Source organism: Hakea prostrata, chromosome 6, assembly GCF_041222555.1.
Source record: "Hakea prostrata isolate BN-2017 chromosome 6, UWA_Hpros_2, whole genome shotgun sequence".
Lineage (NCBI taxonomy): Eukaryota > Viridiplantae > Streptophyta > Magnoliopsida > Proteales > Proteaceae > Hakea > Hakea prostrata.
Window position 1 is genome coordinate 31,585,497 of NC_142605.1, and position 24,630 is coordinate 31,610,126.

Here is a 24,630-nt window from a genome sequence, read left to right on the forward strand (position 1 = left end):
TTACTTCAATTGATTGAAGTTAAAGCTAGGAAATAAAATAACCCAATTTCGAATGGGTTTGGTGGTTATTGTCTTCCAACTCTGCAATTGACCAAGTACAAAAGAAAGAATTCAGTTAAAGTGAACAAAGTGATGCTTTTGTGACTTTGTCACTATTGAAATCCTGAAAGGGTCGCCACTTACTCTCTTATGTAAAGAACACCTAAATGGAGATATGTGTCCAAATTAACTTGACCAAGTTGGAGACCTTCTGTGGGTCTAAAATCCATGCAAGAAAGAGAAAACAAAATTTGGATGAAAGAGTTTGAATTTGTTCCACAGAAGACTGATGTGGTTTTGATTCAGCCTTATGAATTCTGTGTCATTGATTTCTGGTCTTGTAAATAAAAAAGGATGTCTCTAAGTTTTTGTTTCATATCAAATGATTCATATCGGTTTTAAATTTTCTGGATTCCCATAGGGTGAATGATATATTGATTCTTGGTTTTGATTACTCGATGGTGAGTAATATCAAAGAAACCTTAATATAAGAATATAACCCGAAGAAGGTGTTGTAGACACCATTCTTGGTTATGAAAGTAATTTTCACTAGCTATCTTGAATTGAATCTTGTACAAAGATTATATGCATTGAATTGTTGACTGCTGGTATTAGCACCTTAATAAGGTTGGTGTTCTTTGCTTTTAGGGCTTTGAAACCCTAGTGATCCCTAAGCAGTTAAAATAAGGTGGAATCATGTGGATGACAATTTTGAATATTTCCATTTACTTTGAGCTAAGATGGAAAAGTTGAATATTTTTAGATGCTTTAAGCAAGAACATGAAATCAGTCCATTTCTTTCTTTTTGCAAATCCTGATAAAATCTGCATGAACAAACTTGAAAGGTATGTCATGAAAGGCTTTGAACATATAGACTACAAATTAAAAGCTAGTCTTTTTATGATTTTAAACAATCACCTAAAATTACATCAAAATTTGACAAAAGTAGTAAACTAGAACAAGCAATGATCACTTTAGTTGATGTGTGATCAAAGGAGAACATGGCAAATGCCCTTACAAATGGATTGAAATACAAATTGAACATTCAAAACTGTGGGGGAGATAAGGTTAAAGACTATATAGGTAGGTTGGAAATACAAATTAAACATTCAAAACTATGGGGAAGATAAGGTTAAAAACTATATAGGTAGGTCTTAATCCAATTCTATGTTATTTTGAATTGTTCGAATTTCATTTAGCCATTGTTAGCATTCATGACAGTTTACATATTTCAGATACTTTGGTAGGATTGTGGAGTATAAAGGTGTGCAAAGTCATTCCATATTGATGATGTAGCAACCTTTGTATGAAGCTTGATTATCTTATTATTCCAAACAAGGAATATGAAAATTGTTTATATGTTTCATTGATGTTATTATTATCTTTATATCATTCCACATTTGATGATATGTCTTCTATAGAAAGGTTTGTCATTCCAAATTCGATGATACAATCGATAACTAATTTGGATATGATAACTATAACATTCTAAATGGAAACATATAATGGTTCTTTGTAAAAAAAAAACCATATTAGATCTTGTTCTTGTATAGAAACTTGATGAGAATGCAAATGATTTTTCAGCTATCATGTGGGTTGTACTAACTTCTTTTGGTTGAACTATATACTTGTGCAAATGATTGAATTCATATATTATGAAATTCATATTTAGTAAATTTGCAATGGATGACGAAAATGTAGGAGCAAATCCAGTCCTAGGGCTTCCGTCAAGATGGATCTCGACGAGGATGATTCATTTTATGAGTAAATCGTTCAAGGATGCAAGGAACAGTTGTATTATTCTTTGTGAGAATAAGTAATTCACTTCCAAGAAGAACTTCTAATTAGATTGGGTTTAGATTTGTTTTAAAACTCATGTATTGATTCAAAGTGTTCATTTGGTTTTAATTGGATGTTATTCTCTTTTTGGAAAGTTATGAATGATTCTGCATTGAATTTGAGCATTACATTTCTGGGACTAATGCTGGAACCATATGTAGAATATAGGAGGAGATTGTTGAGGTATCTAAGTCATACTCAAATATGGTTGAAGTACTTGAGTTAAACCCAATGTATGTTCGCCATTGGATTAGTTATGATCCAACGCTGTAATGGACCTTTGTGGGAGAGTCCAATTAACCATAGAACCTAGTGTTGTTCTATAAATACTAGTTGGAAGCAACGGTCTGGGTATTCCAAATTTGATACTCAGGGTGTAAAAATGCTTTAAGCAACCTTGTGCTTAAACCCTAAACCCCAACAGAAACTTCTGTTATAAAATCTCATAAGGCAGGGTTTTATTGGTTCCCCAATGAGCTTTTCCTGGGTGAAGGGGATGTGGCTAGTTTGCCTAGCAAAGCTTGGATTGCTAGTGGAAAGATGCGCATTTGATTCTGAAGCTGTCTACTTTGTTGGAATGCTAGAGGTCATGGCTGACCCCAATCCCCTCCATGGGACCAAAGTGGGATATGCACCATGGTCTTCTTAAATTTTTGTCCATTTTACTTTGTGTAATGATGGGGTAGAAAAGGGAAGAAATGCATTAAAATTAGGAAATCTATGAAGTTTCAAATAAATTTTCAGAAAACCGCATGGAATTATATCCTTGAGATTTTGGTCTAAATCTTTCTAACTCCATGCACGACCTATGGTTTTGGCGATTAGATGTGGAGGATCACATCTAACTTGGAAAATGCAAAATTGTATTAGTCTTTCAATTTTGTCTGGTGCATGTCCTTTTGTAACCAACTTGGAGGCCTGGAATGTGGAGTACAGGTGGGCAACTATCCCAGCTTGCATGAGTAGAATTTCTCAGTTACTTGTAAAGAGGGTATTAGGTTAATGATTTTCTTTAAGTTGTATTGCTTTGTGAGAGTGGGTCTTGATCTACATTAAGTGTCCATTAGTGTGAAGTTCTGGAAAAAAAGGTATGAGAAAGAGGTAAGCTTTGTGTTCCTTTGCTACTTATGTTATTCCAGACTTATATAGACCTTGTAGTAAGTAAACTCAACATTACAATGTATATCATGCCCAACAAGATTAGCCAAATACTTTGTTTTTTGCTCAACAAGGTTTGCTATTTTGTTTTCTGTTTGTTCATTGAATACTTTATCTTGATATGGGGTTTACTTGTATTCTCTTTGCCTTCTTTCCTTCTTGCTTATTTAGCCTTTACATTATTGAAGTTAGTCACCATTGGAGCTAGAGTTACTCTTTCCTGTCCAAGAGAGTAGTCAATGTTGCCGATTTTGCTTATAGGCATTTATTCTTATTCTATAACCTTCATGTTGTGGTTAAACTTAAAAGTTACGCTGATTAGGTTCACCTACGCTCAGCAAAGAGGATTTTGAAATTATGTGAAGCTAATAAAGGGTTCTATGTGAAAGCCGGTCAATTTGTTGCAGCTTTGCGGCAAGTTCCTAAAGAATTTTCATCAACTCTTTCCTCCTTGCAGGACCAGGTATTGCTAGCTTCTCATGATTATGTGTGCTTCATTTGATAGTTATTTTCCCTGGGACATGGTGTTAATTCTTCTAATTTCACATCATATTGGTTTACTATCTTGGTCCATAGGCAGTTCCTTATGAATTCAAAGCTATTAAAAGAGTACTAACCAACAACCTGGGGCAAGATTTGTCTGAGGTGTAAGTTTTTGTTTTATATATTTCCTTTGAATGTTTTCGGACAGGCTTTTTCTTAGATTGTGTTCCCATGTTTCTGTTTTCTATTTTTATACCTTTGAAAAACCATAACCATGCGGTTTGTACTTGTATGCTCCCATTTTTCTATATATTTTTTTTTCTTTCTTCTCAATCGTGTAACACCCAGCTATAATAAATGGATCCTTCTTGTATATTAATGGATAAGGTTAAATTGAGCATTGACTTTCGTCTAATTTATTTTAAAGAAAGGATTAACTCTCTCTGTGTGAAAGGATCATAATGTTGAACAGAAGGTCCGGAGCAAACTGACATACACTTTAGTAACTGAGTAGAATTTGAAAATAGTAAGTGCCAAGTAAAAGAGAGAGGAAAGGATGATGGGAAGGAAGAGAAGATTTGATGGAGTACTGATATTGGTAGATTCAATTTGTGTATCTTTTGTGTTATGTCCCCCTTTTTTTTGTATATATAAATAATAGCAAAACAAAATAGAGTCCTTTTTTTTTTTTTTTTGGATACATAAACGGGGTTAAAAAACCCAAATCAATTTAAAGAGAGCTGGTCAAACGATCCACCTGAAGGAACTCCTCTATACCTTGAGGGGGTTCCTGAAAGAAATGCATAAGAGACTCCAATGTTGTTGTTCTCTTCGCCATCCAATCGGTAACCATATTTGCTTCTCTATTAGTATGAGTAATGATGATATTTCCATGCAAATCTACCAACTCTCGAATCGCCACAATAATCCTTGTCATCCTTCCTTGATGTTGAGCACTCAGTTTCAAACAATCGATTGCTTGTGAAGAGTCAGACTCCATGTAAATAGGTAACATATTTCTTTCTACTGCATAGCATATGCCTACACAAATAGCATGGAGCTCAGTTTCAAGAACACTTGTCTTGGGGATTCTATGCACAAAACCTCCCAAGTACACCCCTTCTGAGCTGCGAAAAACCCCTCCAATTTGATTGAAATCTTCTTTACCACCTGCAGCATCTACATTGCATTTTAGCCACCCTTCTGTTGGTCTTTTCCACTTTGCCTTTCTTCTAACACTTCGTGATAATGATTGTGGATTATTTTCCTGGGTCCAAGCTGCCTCCACATGTGAGTAGTGTTCTTTTATCATTTCCACCCCTCCTCCTGGTCGAGTGAAGTCTTCTTCATGAGTATCACGATTTCTCCAACCCCACAGTAGATATAGTGTGATGGCGAAATTGGCTGACCATCCTTTCTGTTGTTGTGATAGATTTCCACAAATGTTTAGGTAAAGCCAATAACGACGATCACAATTGAAGAACTGTCCTTGTTGATTCATTGGGATTAATCGTTTCCATACTCCACTCGCATATTGGCAATCTCTAAACACATGTAGACTAGTTTCGGCTTCATGAAGACAGAAGTACAGAATGAGTGGTTCATGAGTCCCATTTTCCACTTCCTATCATTAGTTAGTAGTCTGTTCAGACTTAGAACCCACATGAAACAAGAGATTCTTTGCGGCACCTTTAACTTCCAAATGGCCTCCCAATACCTGTTATCAAAAGAAATGTCCACACCAAGACTATTGGAATCTTCTAACACTTCATATGCAGATTTTATTGTAAAACATCCATTCTGTGATGGATTCCATAGCCATACATCCTTTCCTCCCTCTGTACTTGGCGGTGGGCATGCTTCAATTTTAATGCAACAGTCAGAAAGTAATATATTTTCAAAATTTTCCTTTCTCCAACCTCCATTTTCATCCACATATGATGATATTTTTTCCTTACTCATTCCACTGGGTATATCATATATATCTTTTGACTTAAGGTTCTGCCCCACCTCCAGCCAATTATCTTCCCAGAAAAAAGCTGAAGTATAAAGATGAAACTCAAAGTGACAAATCCATAAGGATAGGGACACCCCCACCATCGTGATCAACCAACCAAACCAAATAGAATAGAGTACTGTAGGGATTTGACAACCATACTGATGCAGTTGGCTATCTAGAACCAGCAACAGGCGGGGGAATACTTCCCTACATCACCACTACAGTTGATTAGGTAAGCGTTGGTATTTCCCCCACACCAGCACCAAAAATCATGAATTCAGAGCATTTAAAATGTTATTTAGTCTTTTATTTGAATTAATGGGAATTTGATAGTGAATCCTAGTACTTTTTTTTATAGTAAATCCTAGTATAAGTTTCGAGTCCTTGATGCAGTTAAGATTGTCCAAATCTTCTTCTGTTGCTGACATTCCCCGTATCTTTGAAAATGTCCTGCAAACCCTAAAACCTGCATAGACCGAACCTCCCATCAGAATCATCCTATGTTTGGACCAAATGTGTCCCACATCCACTGGGAAATTCGATAGCACTCCATTTTTTACCACTAATGTTCTTTGTTCATTTTCTTCTTTCCAAAAACCTGAAAAGGAAATCTTCTTTGTGACAATTGTGTACTTGTTTGTGCAAGTGAAAAGTTTCTGTCATGAATCAATTTCTACTCATTCAACAAATCTTAGAAGGTGAAAATGTGATCCCTATTGATGCATTGGTTCTCGTTTAAATATCAGGTTTTTGGCATTCAATGAACAACCAGTTGCTGCTGCATCAATTGCTCAAGTCCACCATGCAGTGTTGAAAGATCATCAAGAAGTGGCAGTTAAGGTAGGTTATGTGTTGCTGAAAATTTTCTAGATATTCTCATTTTTAACATTTCCTTGATGTGTGTGTGAAAAATTTAGTTGGAAATGATAGGAAGGATAAAAAAAATTTAAGATAGGAGGAGAGATCAAATGGGAAGAAAGAAAAAAAGGGGGGGGGGGGGGGGAAATATGCCTCTCTATTATAACCATATGTAGGTCAGGCACAGGACTTTCTGCTCCCCCTCCCCAATACACACAGCAAGTAGGTCTTAGGAGATTAGAAATCCTGGAGAAGAGAAAAAAGAAGAAATAAAAGAGACTGAATACCCTGTCTGGCATCTCACAGATATATTTAGAAGTCATTAAATTGTTTTATGATAACAAGTATGCCCCTGACCATAATACCCATAATAAAATATCAGAAATACCAAAATTGCCCTGCAACAGTACACTGTTTTTCTTAACACTCTCCCTCTAACTGCAATTTTCAGAAGCTGTATGAGGCATTGTTTGGCATACAGCTGCGAGGTTCTTACTCCTCCCAGTAGCCAATTTACCACAAGGTACAATAACCCAGTATAGACTTGTCCTCCTCATCTCCAGCTCATTCTTCATCAGTATACCCCCAACATCAAGATGTTGATGTGGCTCTGTAGATCAAACCTAACCTTGGAGAACATTTCAGGTATCGAAGTATGAAATTCTGTCTCCTAATGCACTTATTGAGGACTGTCCATAAATTGACTAATAACAACAACAACAAAAACAAAAAAGTTGTGCCTGGTTATAATTTGGTATAAGAGCTAACTAACTAATCTCTGATACTTGTTCCTGGTTTCTCTTCTAGTAGAGCTGATTGGAGAGTGAAGATTCATGTATTTGATTTTGACCCCACTTAGTTGGTTTGTGATGTTGTAATTTTGTAATGATGCTGTTGTTGTATTACATTCCTTTTTTAAGCCTAGAGCAAAATGTTAGGCAGTTAAGCAGCAGTTCCTAGCTTAAGAGAGTCAATGCACTAGATTTTGTATTGATGTTCTCTGTCATCCTTTTTTCTTCTATTTTTAATATTCTGTCTGTACTCAGATCCATGTAGCCGACCCATTAACTTGAGATGAGGCTGAATTGTTGTTATATCCAACTCAAATGAAAAACTAAGTCCCACAAATGCTTCATCAATTGACTTTTTAGATCCTAGTACAATCAAGCAAAAAAAGTGGGGGAAGAAAAAAAACCCGAAATCCATATCACCCGTCCCTCCCACAATTTATTTATATTACACTTTCATGTCTTAAAATAATTATGGATGGTTTGTAATTATATTCTAACCTTTTTTTACTCGTCGTGGAAGACAGGTTCAATACCCTGGCCTAGAAAACCAGATGAAATTTGATGTTAGAACCATGGCTATGCTGTCAAATTGTGTTGCTTGGGTATGGAATAAATTTCTGTCCACTGTATGCTTCTCTTTTTGTTAACTTCTTTTATATATTTTTTTTAGTAATTTTTATGTGGACACCCTTGAGTTGGTTACGAACTCATGACCCCCCCCCCCAGTGTGCCAAAAACTACTGGGGGTCCAAAAAAGCTAATATTGTTCCAAGGGTGTAATGTCTGATGCAAAATGACCATAATACCCTCAAGTAAAAAAAGACAAATGAAATTACAAGTCTACCCTTGCTCATATCGTTTAAAATTACAATTGTACCCCATACCCTATTATCAAATAACCAAATAGGTGAGTGAAGGGATTCCCCCCTTCACCCATCTTCTTCCTTCACCCTGTTGGGAATCCCCGCCACCACCCCACCGCCAAAAAAACGAAAGAAAGAAATTCTTCGCTTTTCCCCTTTCACCCACACCCTCTGCAGCCACATCTCCCACTCTCCTATTGATGAGGAAGAAGTCCTCTAAGGTTAACGGAAAGCTAACAAATTTGCAGCAAAACCCTAACATGCAACAGCAAGTCAGATCAAAGGTTAAGGCAACCAAAATGAAAGCAATAGAAAACCCATCAGAAAGAGAAACTGAGAAGCAAGCGCGGAAAGCCAGGAGAGTACAACAGATACAATAGCATCGCAGTCCGAGGGAAGAAAGGGAAAAAAATGGAAAAAATTCAAAAGGGAAGGTAGAATGATAGGCCTTGACAACTTGAGGCGCATCCTGCATGAGCAAGACACAGAATAGAAGAAGAGAAGGATGAAAAGCCGGACTAGATTTGGATACAGAATAGGACCAAGCTTAAATAACTAGGGAGAAAGTGGAGAAGAAAGGAGGTAGCAAAGGGGGCTTTGTTGATGACTTGGTGTTGGGTCATCTCTCTCTCTCTCTTTTTCTAAATTACTGCTGGGTGGTTCCAGCTGCTCAACTTAACAAGTGAAGTAGATGGGTGAAGGGGGAATTATAAGGTTCAATTTCTTGAAGATAGGGTTTAAGTTAAAGGGCATTTGAGTCATTTTAACTCATAAAGGGTATTTTGGTCATTGAATTTTTTAGTAACGGTCCTAAACAGTTAACAGTGGACTCCCCTGTAGTTTTTGGCACACTAGGGGGCTCATGAGTTTCATGATCAAAGTAAGAGTGTGCATGTAAAAATGTATTTATTTTCCCTTTTTTTTTCTCGTGCCAATAAGAATGGTCCCTGCCTAGCTTGCCCTAATAATGTTATTGCTTTATACTGAATGGAATATTTCCTCGCTCAATAAAAGGAAAGAGAGAGAAGAAAAGCAGATTGCTCATACTATCAATCAGTCCCTGGACGCATAAGATGAGATAGACTTGTATAAATAATAGGTGAATTCAATTAGAAGTACAGAAGTGTCTAAAGAAGGTTAGTTATGTGATAGACTTTTTCTGTATAGGATCTCAACAGCAAGAACTAGAGGCCGTCTTTTGGTTGCATGGATTCACTCAATTCTACATGAATTCTCTGAAGCTTATTTGGCTGGTACAATTTAACAGTAAGGAAGCTTTTATTCTCTGTATGCAAATGACAGGTTGTGCTAATGAATGGCAAGGAATATATGAAGTGATGCTTAGAGTTAGAAGACACAAGCCCAAAATTGGGAAATAAGTACGATTTAAAAAACAGTATCTACCAGAAAATATCCAGAGGCAGCTCTCCCTACGACAAGATTCTAGCAATAAACCTTCAGAGTCGTAGAGTTTTTATTATAGTCGTGTATAAATTCAGTTTTCTAGCCAGAGAGTGTTGAAAAGCTGACTATGATGATCTCAAAGAACCAGCTGATCTCATTCTCAAACATAGTATTAAATCTTGTTCTGGAAGGTCAGTTTGGCCTGACCTAAATTTCAAAGATTACCAAAAAAATTCTGAAATATTGTACTTTCTATGAATTTTAATTGCCGGTTTCGGGTGTCAAATGCTGAGATGTCTGAAATGACTGAACTTTTGAGAAACTTAGGCAATAAGGGAAAACTTATGGAAGACTTGCCCAGAAAACCCTTGATAATTCTGGGCATCAAAGCTGAAAATTTTCGTATATAATCAAAGGGTTTTCTATTCAATTTACAGGGGTGCCTATATATAGCCTTACGACTAAAGTCCTAGTGAAAACAGGACTGGACGACTAAAAAGCAACTCAAACTTAAATTGGGTTTCATAGTTCAACCCTTGCAAGGACTTCTCTTCAACTCCAATTAGGATTAATTAAGTGGCATGTATTAGCCTCAATAAGGACTACCTAAACAAGATGCATTAACTTTAACAAGGACTAATAGAATAGTATATATCAACCCTAATTAAGACTCTAAAAAAAACACCAAGTTGTGGGAATTTTCATACTCAACTCATGTACCCATGTTTTAGATCCATTAAGTTGGTCAATTACAAGGGAAATGCATTTAATGAAGGCCCAATACATATATGGCCCAAGCCTAGGCCTATTCCTAGGAAAGAGAATCTAATTTAGGGCTGGATCTGCATCACCAAAACTGCAGGCTGATCAAGAGAATATTGCAGCAACTGTGGAACCACAGAAGTGTCCAAAACTGCTCCGCAAAAATGATTGATTGAACCATAAAAATGACATTAATTTTTTTTATCAAGTGCAATGTGTCCTAAAATGCAGGAACATCAACTGGGTAGTGTAAACATCTTCAACTTCAAAAAACTGAAGTAAAGACAGTATCCAAGAAATAGAAACCATAGACAAAATCTTCCGAATTCCAGACTACTTGAGACCTTCATAAACTTCAGTGGAATGTTAAGAGAGAAGCCTAGTGCATATCTGGAAGGCCACCAAGTAGAAGGGTAAAAAATAGCAGCAATTAGGCAGCACAAGAATTTCTTCAGGTATTTTCAGTCATTTTCTGAGGAGACTCTCGAACTAATAGTAAGATGGTTCAGTATCTGGTTTATTAAAATGCTCTGGTACTATGTGACTAGAAAAAAAATTAATAAGCCAGTGACTGTAAGAATAAGAAAAAGCAAAGAAGAGAACTGAGGAAGAGCCTGCCAAGAGAAGGAGCAGTCACATTAGGCAGTCTTACACTCTTACCCCCCCCCCCCCCCTTTCTCCTTGGGAGATATAAATATTTGAGAATTAGGGAACCACAGCCTTACAGAAGTGTAGACTTCCTAACCTAATTTCTAAATAGGAAACTGACCAAATAGAAACTACAACAACAAAGATCACACGAGGTTAAACTTGTGCTAGAATGTTTCCTAAAGCTAAAATGGAAATTATGAATAACATGTTCACATGAAGCTTCCCAAGGTATGACCCTTGCAACATAGAGCGGTAGGCTACAAGCCACTTTAACACCTCAATTTTGAGGGATGTTACTTCTCTTGTGACCCTGAAATTTTGGCCTTCTAATAACTAAATTCTGTTAGGAGGAAAACTATTCCTTGTAACTATCTCACTGTTTTGTTTCTTGTAGTCTGATAATCTCTTTCATTATATCAATTCTGAAAGTCTGGTAAATGGTAATCTCTTCTATTATAGTAAACGAATGGGTACTACAGTTCGTTTTTATTGTTGGCTGCTAGCTTTAAGAGTCTTCATTTCCTTCTGGTTGCAGATGTTTCCTGAGTACGGGTTTAAGTGGATAGTGTCTGAGTTTGAGAAGACAATATCGTTGGAACTAGGTGAGCAGTAAGATATACTGGGATGTATGTCTATGTGTTCGTATAACTCGTATTTTTCACTTATTTGGTTGAATCTTGAATCACTTTTGTCCTCTATCAAAACTTCTAATGCTTTGACCTCTTGCATTCTTTTATTATTTATCATGACCATATTTCTTACTTTTTCTTCTTTGAAACTTAAGAGCCATCACTAGGCTAGAAAAAAGGAAAAGAACACATTTAAAGTGTACTGCCCAAATAATTTTTTTTCTACTCTAGGTTAAATTCTGCTTTACCATAGCCTCTATTCTTGTGTTTCTGATGGAAAGGGCGTTAGATGATAGAAATTTAGTAATGGTAGTTTGGTGTCTAGTGATAGTTCTTTACCATTTTTAGCTGTGATATAAAAGTTTGTGATTAAGGATACAACCAAGAGGTTAATTATTGGTATTGGGCAGTATGTAGGAACAATGGTTTTAGGAGACTTCTAGTAGACATATTGAAGAGATGCTAGATATGCTTTGATACGCATAGATATTCTTGTGAGTTGTGACTCATGCAAAACTCATATTTGTTAGCATTGTGCATCATAGATAATGCTATCTAATCAAAGTCAGGTTATATAGTTATATGTAACTTGCAGAACCATTGTGATTCAAATTTTCATTGGCAAGCGCGGTATTAAACTATTAATAAGTAATAGGAAGCAATTCACCTGGAAAGTTGATAAAGAAAAATCAATTTGCAATTAAAAAAGTTACCTATTTTATACAATTTAATTTCCTAGAATTAGTGAAACTTAGAAATGAAAAAAAAAAAAATCGAAGTCAGGAGATAACAGAGATCCATTGAAGACAAAGCACGTATATGCTATTGAGTATTCACAAGTGTATTCTTTTGTAGGGGCTTACCTAGTGCACAAGGCTCTAAGAGGGTAACCTAATCTGATAATGTTCACAGCCTCACCCCTTTGTTTGCCAGAGGCTATTTCCAAACTCAAACCCGTGACCACTTGGTCATAATGGAACAAACTCTGTTTAAATCTGATACTTGCCCCTAACCCCCCCCCCCCCACCTCACCCCCAGAAAATAAAAAAATAAAAAGATTCAAGCAAAAAGGTGAAAATGTTTCAAGACACTTCAACCTGCAGCTTTGATGTTTAATGTCCACTTTAATGAGTTCTAATGTAAAGTTTTGCATGTTTAATTTACTTCTTGTAGCCAAGGTATGTGTCTTGATACATATCAAGCTTGAAGGGTGTTAAAAGAAAAAACCTGGGTAATTGAGTGTCTTGACCATAGTTTTTTATTTGGAAATAATTCAGAGGGAGAAAAAAGTTGAATTTAATTTATTTCACCAATTCAAAAATCTGGTCAAAATTGAGTAGTGTCATCTACCAGTTGACCTCATGCATTTTGATGAAATTTGCTTGATTGCACCATATGTGTAATATCGACAAACATGGCCATCATATCCTTACAAAGCTTGATAAGAGCTACATTTATGTTAGCTTGGGATGCAAAGAAGTACTATGATTTATAATTTTTATGAAGCTACTGATTTCTATTTAGATTATTGCAACTGCTTTGGAGTCTCCTGATATCTAGATGCTTTGGTCTTAACAGCTACTTTTATTATGTCAGCCTCCACCACTTTGTTGCTTCACTTGTCTCCAAACTCCAATCCTTACTTCCAATTAGAATTAAAGATCCATTGCAGACAAATATTTTGAAAAAAGATTCTTTGAACATGGTTTCTTGTATCATTTTCTTAAATTTTTAACCTGATGGATTATGTTTTTGCTGGGACCTGAAGATTTTGTTCAGGAAGGGAAAAACTCTGAGAGAACGGCTGAAAATTTCAAGAAGAACAGGATGGTCAAGGTTCCTTGTGTATTCTGGGTATGATGCTTAATCAAGTGTAAAATTTCATTTTTGTTTGCTTGGCAAATTGGTTGATTAGGCCAGATCTATGGGTTTCACCCTGTGATTTTTGAGGCAAGCTGATGCAAAATAAACTGTGTTCAGGATTTGACCACTAGACAGGTCTTGACCATGCAGTTCTGCAATGGGCATAAGGTATATCTATTCCAAGTTTCTTACATGTTGGGTTATAGATCATGCTTAAAAATTATGTTTGGATGCTTTTAACGAAATCCACAGGTTGCATTTCTTAATCTATGGGCTTGTTTTAGAAATCACAGTAATTTCATGTCTTTATGATTAGTGGACTAAGTTTTGCATACCTTTCTATCTTTTTCCTTCATGATCTGTATTGGTTTGCTTCAGTCATAGACTAATTCATGTCACAGACTTTGTTCTCTTTATAGTGTATTTAGACGCAACATGCATCGCTTAAGTTGCAGTATACTGCTGGTATCCATATTCTGCTGACAGGAAATTACTATAGCTTTCAGGTTGATGACTTGGAATCTATGAAGGAATCAAATATAAATCCAACAAAGGTTTGTTATTGTTTCCAAATAATTGTAATTTTCTTATCTTTTAGCAAGCTTAAACGATAAGTGCAAGTTTGGTTTTTTTTTTGGCTTTTAACTACTAATATCCATAAACGAGGAATTTTGTTTGGCCATAGGGTGCAACCAATGCCTTATCGAGTTTCAAGGTTTATGACTGCATTGGTTTCTTCTGCTCTTATTTGAACCTTCTGAACAGAGAAGAAGTGATTTTATAAAAAATCATTTACATGTTCTCTTAACATATGAAATTTAGAAAATAGCAATGGTATAAGTCCACGGGTAATTTATTTTGTTTTAGTATAATTTGGCTATAGAGATAATCTAACCACCATGGAGCATATAGGCACCATATTTATAACTTCTCCCATTTATCAACTTAGGCCCATAGGCAGAATCATACTTCTGAGTAGAGCTGATTTTTGCATAATTGATGGTGTAGGTTGCCGAAGCATTAGTGGAAGTTTTTGCTGAAATGATATTTGTCCATGGCTTTGTGCATGGAGACCCACATCCGGGTAACATACTAGTTTCTCCAGATGGTCCTAATGGTTTCTCTCTTGGTATGTTATTACTAAATATTCCTTTTTAATTTCTTATTTATTTTTCTCTGAACTTAGTAATGAATAGTGTTGTTCATATATTGTTTTTATGGTCCTTTGTATCACAAATTAATTGTTCTTGCTGAATGGAGACATTTCATTTCTCTTGATGGATGACATCATGACATGCAGTGCTATTGGATCATGGGATCTATAAAGAGTTGAACGAACAATTCAGGTTGAATTATTCTCAGCTATGGATATCTCTTATTCTTCTCGACTCAAAGAAGATTCAGGAGCTTGGTGAATGGTTTGGTGTTGGGAAGTACTCTAGGTACTTTCCTGTTATTTTTACTGGAAGAACAATCGACAGGTATTCTTCTTAATTTTGAATGGATGACAAAGAAACCTAATTAAGGACCAAGGCATCATTTTTGAGAGTGCAAAAAACTGCGTGAATAATATTTATGAAAGAAATTGGATCTTGTAATCCCTGTTTGAGCATTAGCTGATTCATTTTGGAGGACAAGGAACATGTCTCTGATTACATTGAATATCTTTATTATTTTTCAAGGGACCATGTTCCCTTTACATAGCCATCCTTATATGAAAGCATAATCACCCTCAACCTAAACATTGACCAAATCTAATCCTCTACTTTCTCAAATATGTATGAAGATGCATCTAGAGTTTCGACTGGTTTCTAATGGGACAGTGGTAAGTTAGAACTATACATATTCTTTCAATTTCTCACCCATCAAAATGTGGGTGAGTAAAAGCCACACTCAATGTTGAGTCCTAGGAAACCTTTCCCTTTTAGAATACTTCTAAAATGACAGAGAACAATTATTTTATACTAAACGTGTAGGAGAAAATTCATTTGGAGCTTTTCAGTTCCACTTATGGGCGATAAACTTAGACTTTGTTTTCCTATACTCTTAATTTATCCTCTTTAAACTGCCTTGATAGTACTAGCTGGATCCCTTCATCAAAGAGTGAACTAATAGTTCGATATCTTCAAAAATTCAATGAAACAAATGTTGAAGTTGTTTCCTTTTTCTAGAGAACCCACAATGCATGAGAAGGTTTATTGCTGCATTTGATTGTGCATATACATATTTGACAAATCCAATGGTGAATATGCAATTTGGTCACATAGATTTCTCATGTGGCCTACAGTAAATCTGCTCTTGGGAGAGGAATGTCAAAAGAAGAAAGCAAGAAACTGAAGCAGGAACTACAGTCTCTGAGTATGGGAGATTTTTCTTCATTTGTGGAAACTTTGTCACCAAACTTCCTTACAATATTACGTGCAGAGTAAGAACTGTCCCTTCCTACTTAAATAGCTCATAACCAAAAAAGTAACTCTTTTTTACCTCTTCTTTTTTTGTTGGTTTTTCACAGGTTGGGGGGGGGGGGGGGGGAGGAGGGGATGGTAACTGCACATACATTTTTGAATTTTTCTTAATGTTCTTCTAATTACTTTCTTTGCAGTGGACTTGTAAAATCTATCATAAGAAAGCTAGGTGCTTCACAAAGGTTACGTTTGCTTGTATATGCTAAATATGCCGCATATGGTCTGTCAACCGAGTTGAATTGGGAAGCTGGCAAAACCCAAAACGGTATTACTTCCTACTATAAAATTTTGGCAGGTTGAATTGGTGACCTACAGGAGTCACAATCTATTTTAATTGTGTAGTAGATGAAAAATGAAATTCTACGTTTAAAGATAAGGATGCAATGCTGATCATCGGATTCATTTCTATTTCAAGTTGGCCTGGGATGATGACATGACTTTATTTTCTGGTACTTGGACATAAAACATAATAGTATGGACTGCTAAAGAATTTTTGAGTGCTTTTAACATAAAATAATGAGTTGTTAAATTCTGTGCATTTCACAATGAAACAATCAGAGCCTTACATACAGAAACTACCGATTGGATTTCTAACTAAAAATGTCATCTCGCAGGTTATACAGTAAAATATTTGTCATCCAGGTTGAAGAAAATGATAAGTTATATTCAGTTGACATTGACTCTAGGTAATCCTGTAGCTTGTGTGTTTCTACCCAAATGTGTTGTTTGTAGATGAGCTGAGGTTTACTTATAATTATATTACTTTTCAGAGGTTCTGAAACTGCATTTGTGGATGGAAGATCTTGGACGTTTGCTCGCGAGTAAGTTGAAAAATATTTGGCTGAATCTTGGTCATTTTTTAGTAGGAATATTGAGAATGGGTGAGCAGCAGCAGCAAACGTTATTGATACAAGTAAAGAAATAGGAGATATTGCAGCCAGAGATGCTAGAAGACCTTTGTAGCTATGGTATATGAAATTCAAATACTATTCACTATTGTATAGTCTCCATTTTAAGTTTTGTCATTTATCAGGTCACTGATGTGAAGATATGTTTTCTAGGCACAGAAACTTATTCCATTAAAACAACAGAACTACTTTTACAAGTGACCCAAGTGAGGCTTTCAATCTGCAGTTTGGAGCCTCAAAGGAGTCTTCTAAACAGGGTTTATCTGGGATGAAAGACGATTACATTATCTAAAGACTTGGAGCATTTAATTTGACCAGAAATTGGGGGTTTAATCATTTTGATTATTCCATGGCCTGTTCTAAAGATGTTTTAGAAATTGCTTTAAATGCACTCCATTTTATCCACTTTATTTTAATTTATTTTATGATGTTACATCATTTTTCCTTCATTCATGATTGAGCAAAGCCAAAATCCAGTGAGGGAAAGACACGTAAATGTATGATAAAAAAAAATCCAATTCAACTCAGATTCATACTCTTTTACAGTATCAGTATCCAATCACAACAGTTATGCATTCCCTTATTTTACATATCTAATTCCCACTCAGCTGCCGTCCCCAGGAACACGTATACTAGTGTATGATATAACATATAAATAGACATCTCTACCAAAAAAACAAATAAATAGACCCCAAAAAAATCAGGGTGAGACCTTGCGAATTTTCATGAACTCATACATCAAGCAATCAAAAGTCCGTAACAAGCCTAGGGAGATACGATGGCTGCAGATTCTAGAGGAGTTGGATCCTTGTTAAATGTGTTCAAGTCAACCTCCCTCAGCATTTTGAACCTTTCGTCAAAATTTAAAAAACCTGTTTGAGGGGTAAGCAGCCCACAGGTTCCAGCTTTGTGGAGTAAGATCACACTTGCCCCTATGTCTGGACCATGAAGCTTTCCAGTCAGCAACACACGGAGAGGCATGAAGAGAGATTTTCCCTGTGCCATGATCAAAGAGATGGAGATAGTTATAGATTCAAGTTTACACGTAGAAAAGAGAAGCTAAAACAAAATTCGGTCAAGGGTGTAATCAACTGTATCCATCCAGCTAGAACCAACCTTGAGCTTCAGTGACTTGCCAAAGTTCTTTACCCACTTCTTCCAACCATCATGGCCTTCTTCAAGTGCAGCATTGAACTCTCCACTGTCATAAGCAGCTAACAGACTAGCTAAAACTTCAGAAGGCTTGTATTCCAGAAAAGTTTTTCCCTCAGGACTGCAGATGGAACACATGCAGATACATTATCAAAAAATAAAAGAAACAATAGAGTCACTCGACAACCAACCCCAGATGAGACTTGAGTATGTGAAATTTTTAGAATGTTAAATGTCATCAATTTCAGAGAACAGAAAACTATGTATCCAATTCATAAAAGATGGAAGGTGTATATTTACTGTGACTCTGTCTTGGCCTCTTGGCAATTCAATGATGTCCATGCATTTAAATTCTTGGCTGTTTTCACATTCAAGCTCAAACGTGCTACTAATCTACATTACGCTGACACAGTTTCAAAAGAAAAGTTGGGGAAAAAAATAATACCAGTAACCAAAAGGAAGAGAGAATAGGACCAAAGAGGAAATGGAAACATAAATTGCAATTCCCCATATGCTACATTCCAAGATCTCGGATGCTCTTGATTAGGAAATGCTTCCAAGTCTGGAAGTTAGTTGATCTGTTTCATTGGCTCCTCTATATATGTTTCTACAACATGAAACCTGTTTCTGGTTGCCCCTTGATTTATTCTGAAAATTCGTCTACGTTAGGGGTATGAAAACATTAAGAATTGTTAAGTGACATCATTATGTTAATCATCAAAGGAAGTCATTGTCATGCATCTGTTTAAATGCACCTGAGATGACACTATTACCCTAGGAGAAAAAAATCCAGGTTTGAAAGTATTTGAGATCTAGAGTGTCAGTAAGAAAATCTCAAAATGTTAATGTAACATGAATTTAAATGCAAGTTAATACCTTGACAAAGTATCATACAGTGGATATGACAGCAAGTTTGAAAGTGCTTTCTCCCCATCAGTTACCACGTCAATCCCGTCTTTGAGTAGGTCAATAGCTTCCTATTTTTCAAAAAATTTGCTTCCCAAGGATCAGAACATGGCTATCTAATAAAGTGTATAGAAGTTCCAAACAGATACCTATTTTGAAGTACAAACTAAAACAGATATGAAGGCCCAAAAAACAAAAAGATCATCGGTGCCCTTCGTAAAGCATTAGAAATAAATAGCTTGAGGGAAAAGATAAACGAAGATAAGAAAAAAACAGTGGTGTCCTTCCTGCAGCATTAGAAGTTAAATAACACAAGGGAAAAGAAAATTCTTTTTCTTACTCTTATAAATGGCCCTTCTGAATCTGTGAGGATCCCAGTGCTCTTCCAGTATTCACCTAAAAGCTTTATCAACTCTTCTGATGGAAGAGCTCTTAAATGCTGACCATTCATCCACCTTCAGTTTGCAAAAGGAAATGAGAATCAAAGAACTATTTTGGAGAACCAGTAAAAAACCCTATAACAATAATAGAAGAAAGAGAGGCAAAATGACCTGTGAGTACCACACCTCTTCCATTATGGCACGCCCTTATTATGCTATGTGGGTAGATGAAGTAGCTACCATAATCATTGGATAGAGAAGGCAATTGGCTAGGTGTCAAATTTCAGCTTAATTCAATGACATACCCCATATTGCGTGCATCCACTCATGTCAATGCACATGTACATTGCTGTTAACTGCTACTGATCACTCTCCCATACTCCTGGTTTTTCTAAGGTTTGTTTTGCCATGTGGCAAACACCGTTTAGGATACAACTGATACCTGATCAACCTTAGGGTTTAACTTTCCACAAAATTCAGCCCTCCGTAGAGTTGTCCCTGACCTATATTTGGGTCGCTCAAAAAGGCATTCTTATGTGGACCATCCAGGAAGAGGGCTTTGAACAGATGTATCAACAACATGTGAGTGTGGGAAAAAACGGCAAAACATACTTGCCTTAATTTTGTCACATCAAATATAGCCCCGCTCTTGTTGACACGATCAATAGAGAATTTTTCAACTGAAACCAGAATTACAAATTGAAGTTAAAAGACAATTGATGAATCAAAAACCAGCCTGTTCATATTTTCAAAACCAACATAAAGAAAAACCAAAATTATCAATGAGAAAACCAGTGAAAATTACTAACCAAGCTGCTCAAGGGTGAAAAACTCATTATCAGTCCCATCACCCCAACCCAATAGTGCTAGATAGTTCACCATTGCTTTTGGCAGAAAACCCATCTCCCTGAACTGTCATCATAACCAGGAAAATATTCAATACAACATGAAACAATTTACCAACACATAGGTAGTAATAACCATCGAGTACCTGACCCACAGAAGTTGCACCATGACGTTTTGACAGTTTACTCCTATCAGGAGCGAGAATTAACGATACGTGTGCAAACTGAGGCATTCGAAATCCTAATGCCTGTGATAAAATAACAGAGATGTTAAAGAATTAATGATCCCAGGCAGCAGTAAAAGAAAACATAGCTACCTAAGGAGGAGATTAATCAGAAACAAAAAATTAAAGAGAAATATGATTTACCTGGTATATAAGTGCTTGTCTTAGGGTGTTGGGCAAGTGCTCTTCTGCCCTGAAATATGAGTAATAAGACATAGGTCCGGATTGAGAACAAGAAATTTCATAATGGAATTGCAATTACCTGTGATCAGTAATTCAACTATGAACTAACCTAACAAAAGTTTCACTCTGAGAAGATAAAAAATTACCTTATAACATGTGAGATAGCCATGGTAGCATCATCTACTGTCACACAGAAGTTGTATACAGGTTGGCCATTGCTTCTCATGATGACAAAATCTCCAAGCGTGTCTAAACCCCAACTAACCTTCATGACACTATGAGTAAAATTAACAAGATATACAGGGAGATTTTTATAATTGTCTCTGGCAGGAAATGTGAAATGCATTACAACAATATATAGACCATATTGGAAGAAAAAAAATTATAATGAGCTCACTGCAAGAAAGTTTATGAACGGAATTTACTTGACCACGAATAAGGTCATCAATTTTTAGAGTTCCATCCTTGGGCACACGGAAGCGATATGTATAAGGTGTTCCTTTTTCTAGTTCTTCTTGTACTTCTTCAGCGGTTGCATGGGCCCATCTTCCAGCATATACTGGTGGCAATTGTTTTAGTTTTGCTATCTCCTTCATTTTTTCCAGTTCCTAGAAAAAAATCATATTGAAACCTTGCATAAGCATATCATATATTCCAGACAAAGGAACACAATTAGTTGATGGAACAATGAGTCTTAAACCAAAATATGTATACGAAGCAATTCTCCAATGAATACTGTACAGAAGTTTACCCACAAGAAACCATCATCTTGTAGATAATTCCAAGTGAAAGTTTCAAAAAAATTCCAGAGGCTAATCATAGAACTGGCCCAGTAATTACACCATAAAATATTCAAGCTTTTATGAGCATAGCATAAACTTCTACGTGCACAACACGGCATCCAAAAAGTAGAAACAATACAGAGAATATTATCATGGCCCCTGCGCAAGGATCACATGCACAAATCGAGATATGGTCCTAAACTTTTTCTCAGGATCGAAACCTGACTCTGATAATAGGAAAAAGGTTTCCTAGTGGAAATTTTGACCTACCAAAGAACAGTATGCTATATATGCTTTCCACCCAAATGCACAATGTGCATAACTCTGGTGTCACTAAAGAAACCTCAACAAAAAATATGCCTGCACACAAATTGATCCAAACAAAGCCAGACTTGGTTTTTTAAATTCTTAAACCCAACCAGAAGCTCTTATTTTAACATATTGCAATTGGTAATTGAATGCTATAAGCACCCACAAAGATTAACTAATAAATGCCAATACCTCATTGGAACAGAAACATTGATAAACATGACCGCACTTCAGAAGCTTCTCCGCGTATTGCTTGTATAAAGAATTTCGTTCTGATTGCCTGTATGGGCCATAATCTCCACCAACATCAGGACCTGCATGTTTACAGTTATAGAATAACATCATCATCGTCTACTGCTTCATGGATATTTTAAGATGTAGGACACACCAAAGGATCCTAGAAATAATTAAAAAAATAGTCAAGAGCACTGGAACTCAGAAAATGCTTATAGCCTGTGGAGCAGCAAACCATGCAAAGTAAATCCTACCTTGCCGTAGATATTTTAGTTCCTTCCCCGCATGAGTTCTTTCTTTTACAGCAACAACCATTTGTCCACTTGTTCTTCATTCTCGACAACAACAGCTCCACCTTATCCCAACTAAATGCAATCACCTACACGAATCCTAGCCCTCCAATCAGTCCTATTCGAGGACATACTTGATATAAAGTCTTAAGCTATACATGTCTTTCCTCACTACATCTCCCAATGTCATTTTAGGTCCACCCTTGGCTCTTTAGTTCCTTTAATCTCAATCACTCATCCATATTGGAGCATCCAACAGCCTCCACTGAACATGAGCATGCCACCTCAAATAACTTTCCTAGCGTATCATGTATAGGAGTTAATCCAAAAAATAGCTCAAATATGATCATTCCTTATTCCTTACTTTACATTTCCTACTCAGCCATCTCAACATCTTTGTCTCCAGTTTGTACTAAGTGTATCTAAAAGATACTCCTTTACTGCCAACATCGTGAACCATACATCATTGCCAGAGTTACAACACCCTAGACACGCCTCTCTACATCACCCATCCAATTCATATAATGATTCTATATGAAGTATCATCATCTACAGAACATTTTTTATTATGATTGAGCCTAAATACTTAAAATAAATAATCACTATGTGAAATCTTTCTATCGTCAATTTTCACGACTTCATTATCTGTCTTGGTGTAACTAAAGTTATATGTAGTATATTCTATATTCATTCTACTATCTTAAAACCTTTTTATTTTAAGGTTGATCTTTGTAACTCCAACTAGAGACTAATCATGTTTGTATTTAATCCAATAAAACAATATAAGTAGCAAAAGGCATACACCAAGAAACCTCATCTTAAAAGTCTTTGGTTAAATCATCTATGCTAAGTGCAACAAATTAAGGGCTTACAGCTGATCCTTGATTTAACTAACTGGGAATTTCCACCTTGCACGTCCCCCCCGGGGCAAATATACACACACACAGTTCTTTCATGATATGTTAATTTTTGTAAAGATATTATTTCCTTAACCTATGCCATCATATGTATAATACAATATCCTTAAGCATATTATATATATAATGCAGTTCATGCATGTCTCAGTTTCCACCATGCAGTTCAGGGAGCTTGGAACCCTGAATATGCCTCTTGCTTTAATAATTCTAGTATCACTCATATTGAAAGAATTGAGATGTTTGATTCAAACGCCAAGATTCTTGTATCTGATTTTCTCTAGCCCATTTAAACATTACAAAGTTTGATTTTATTGGTTTCTTATGTTAGTTTGTATGCCTTAAAAAGACGATGCACTGATTATTTTTAGGCCAGTCTTAATCAAATAAACCTCAATTTCCTCTACCCTTTTTGATGCACAATGCCAAAGCTGGAGTGACTAATTAGAGAGACAAATACCTTCATCCCAATCAAGACCAAGCCATGATAGGTCTCGTAGCACTGCTTCCTCAGACTCCTTTGTAGATCTCTCCAAGTCAGTATCTTCAATACGAAGCACAAATTTTCCACCCTTGGACCTGCCAAAGAAATGTTATTTCATCTGTTCCCACGGAGAAAGAATGGAAGCTTGAAATACTTCACGCTCCCATACATGAGATTAAAGCCTTTGTTTCTCCGATGCATTATTACATACTCCTCACATCAGACAGATAATATTAAGCTAAATGACAGAGGGAACAACTCGGGGGTGCACATAATAAAACATATAAAAGAGTTAGCATCGTTGATGCAACTGACTTGGAGTATCAGATTCTATTGCTTCAGTCCATGATTTCAAATAGAGCTAGACAGACTGAAAGAAAGAAATGTACATGATATTTCAACTCATACAAAATCTACCATCAGATATCTCTCTCTGGAATTCTGTTATCTGAATAGGAGAGAAGCCACAGGTTGTCCACTGAAACTTCAACCAAAAAGCCTTTAAAAAAATCCATACATTTTCAGTTAAATTACTACGGCTGCAATCAATATCATATAACGCGAAGTTGCAGCTCTGCAAAACGTGAAACTTAATTACAGACTAATGCAACAATGCTGGAAGGCAATGCCTTTTGGTCCCCTTGTTGTACTTCAATATTCTAATTGATTCTATTCCTTGGGTACAAAATCTTCAATAAGGTAAATTTGCTTCAAGGCTCGCCAGAAACGATTATCGCAATGTCAACGAGATAATAAAAAAATGACAAACACCAAACTAGACGAACCTTGCGAATATGTAATTGAAGAGAGCCGTTCTTGCTCCACCAACATGTAGGTTCCCCGTCGGCGAAGGAGCAAAACGAACACGAACTTCCCCTTCAGCTCTCGTTGGAAGACCAGCACCAGGATTTGCAGAGGCGCAGACAGAGAAATTCCTTCGAAGAGGAGAGAAACAAAGCTTATATATAGATTGATGACGGAAAAACGGAGGAGCTACCTCCGGGAAAATCCTGATTCTCATCCATGGCGATCCTACTAAAGTCGCCATTTTAAACACTCTGCAAAGCTTTTGCTCTTCGTTTCAACAAAATAAAGCTTCAGAAGGAAAGCTATCCAGTTGTGATTCGAACGCGTCTCCTTATGGGGGTGTCTCGGTAAATATACAACTCACTGACCAAGAACCCAAGAAGACCATTCGTGGGAAAACCCAAACTT

The 24,630-nt window shown here is 36.3% G+C and overlaps 2 protein-coding genes and 1 non-coding gene across 5 annotated transcripts in view; 2 read left to right on the forward strand and 1 right to left on the reverse strand.

Annotated features, from left to right (window-relative positions):
* Positions 1 to 17,110, forward strand: part of LOC149013383 (Protein kinase superfamily protein) — a 29,689-nt gene extending 12,579 nt beyond the window's left edge. The window contains exons 3-17 of one of the 3 annotated variants that reach the window (XM_089160242.1): positions 3,359 to 3,499; positions 3,613 to 3,683; positions 6,265 to 6,358; positions 7,692 to 7,769; positions 11,383 to 11,449; positions 13,245 to 13,330; positions 13,457 to 13,507; positions 13,846 to 13,893; positions 14,348 to 14,468; positions 14,640 to 14,820; positions 15,627 to 15,764; positions 15,942 to 16,069; positions 16,419 to 16,490; positions 16,575 to 16,772; positions 16,866 to 17,110. In XM_089160242.1, coding sequence (XP_089016368.1) covers positions 3,359 to 3,499; positions 3,613 to 3,683; positions 6,265 to 6,358; positions 7,692 to 7,769; positions 11,383 to 11,449; positions 13,245 to 13,330; positions 13,457 to 13,507; positions 13,846 to 13,893; positions 14,348 to 14,468; positions 14,640 to 14,820; positions 15,627 to 15,764; positions 15,942 to 16,069; positions 16,419 to 16,490; positions 16,575 to 16,729 — 1,431 coding nt within the window. In that variant the 3' untranslated portion in view covers positions 16,730 to 16,772; positions 16,866 to 17,110. Of the gene's footprint in view, positions 1 to 3,358; positions 3,500 to 3,612; positions 3,684 to 6,264; positions 6,359 to 7,691; positions 7,770 to 11,382; positions 11,450 to 13,244; positions 13,331 to 13,456; positions 13,508 to 13,845; positions 13,894 to 14,347; positions 14,469 to 14,639; positions 14,821 to 15,626; positions 15,765 to 15,941; positions 16,070 to 16,418; positions 16,491 to 16,574 lie in introns of all 3 variants that reach the window. The other 2 variants (XM_089160241.1, XM_089160243.1) reach the window with 2 other exon arrangements.
* Positions 17,111 to 17,243: 133 nt separating this feature from the next.
* Positions 17,244 to 24,531, reverse strand: ERS (glutamate tRNA synthetase). The gene is made up of 13 exons (XM_089160240.1): positions 24,201 to 24,531; positions 23,392 to 23,510; positions 21,686 to 21,807; positions 20,828 to 21,010; positions 20,549 to 20,667; positions 20,364 to 20,412; positions 20,142 to 20,243; positions 19,960 to 20,062; positions 19,767 to 19,830; positions 19,111 to 19,225; positions 18,741 to 18,841; positions 17,829 to 17,985; positions 17,244 to 17,708 (listed from the first exon to the last, which is right to left on the reverse strand). Exons 1-13 carry the CDS (start codon positions 24,461 to 24,463, stop codon positions 17,478 to 17,480), a joined length of 1,728 nt encoding a protein of 575 aa, XP_089016366.1. The 5' UTR covers positions 24,464 to 24,531; the 3' UTR covers positions 17,244 to 17,477.
* LOC149013385 (U6 spliceosomal RNA) lies at positions 21,286 to 21,389 on the forward strand. Its single transcript, XR_016174250.1, has one exon. It is a non-coding gene; the product is annotated as a U6 spliceosomal RNA (small nuclear RNA).
* Positions 24,532 to 24,630: the final 99 nt, after the last annotated feature.

Bases quoted from the DNA above. Each gene is read 5' to 3' on its own strand.
- ERS (XM_089160240.1), bottom strand. From the start codon at position 24,463: ATGGCGACTTTAGTAGGATCGCCATGGATGAGAATCAGGATTTTCCCG. The intron at 21,011-21,685 runs GTATTGGCATTT...ATTTTTTTCTAG, and splicing joins AATGTTTCTGTTCCAATGAG to GAACTGGAAAAAATGAAGGA. The intron at 20,244-20,363 runs GTAAATCATATT...ATTTTATCACAG, and splicing joins GACAAGCACTTATATACCAG to GCATTAGGATTTCGAATGCC.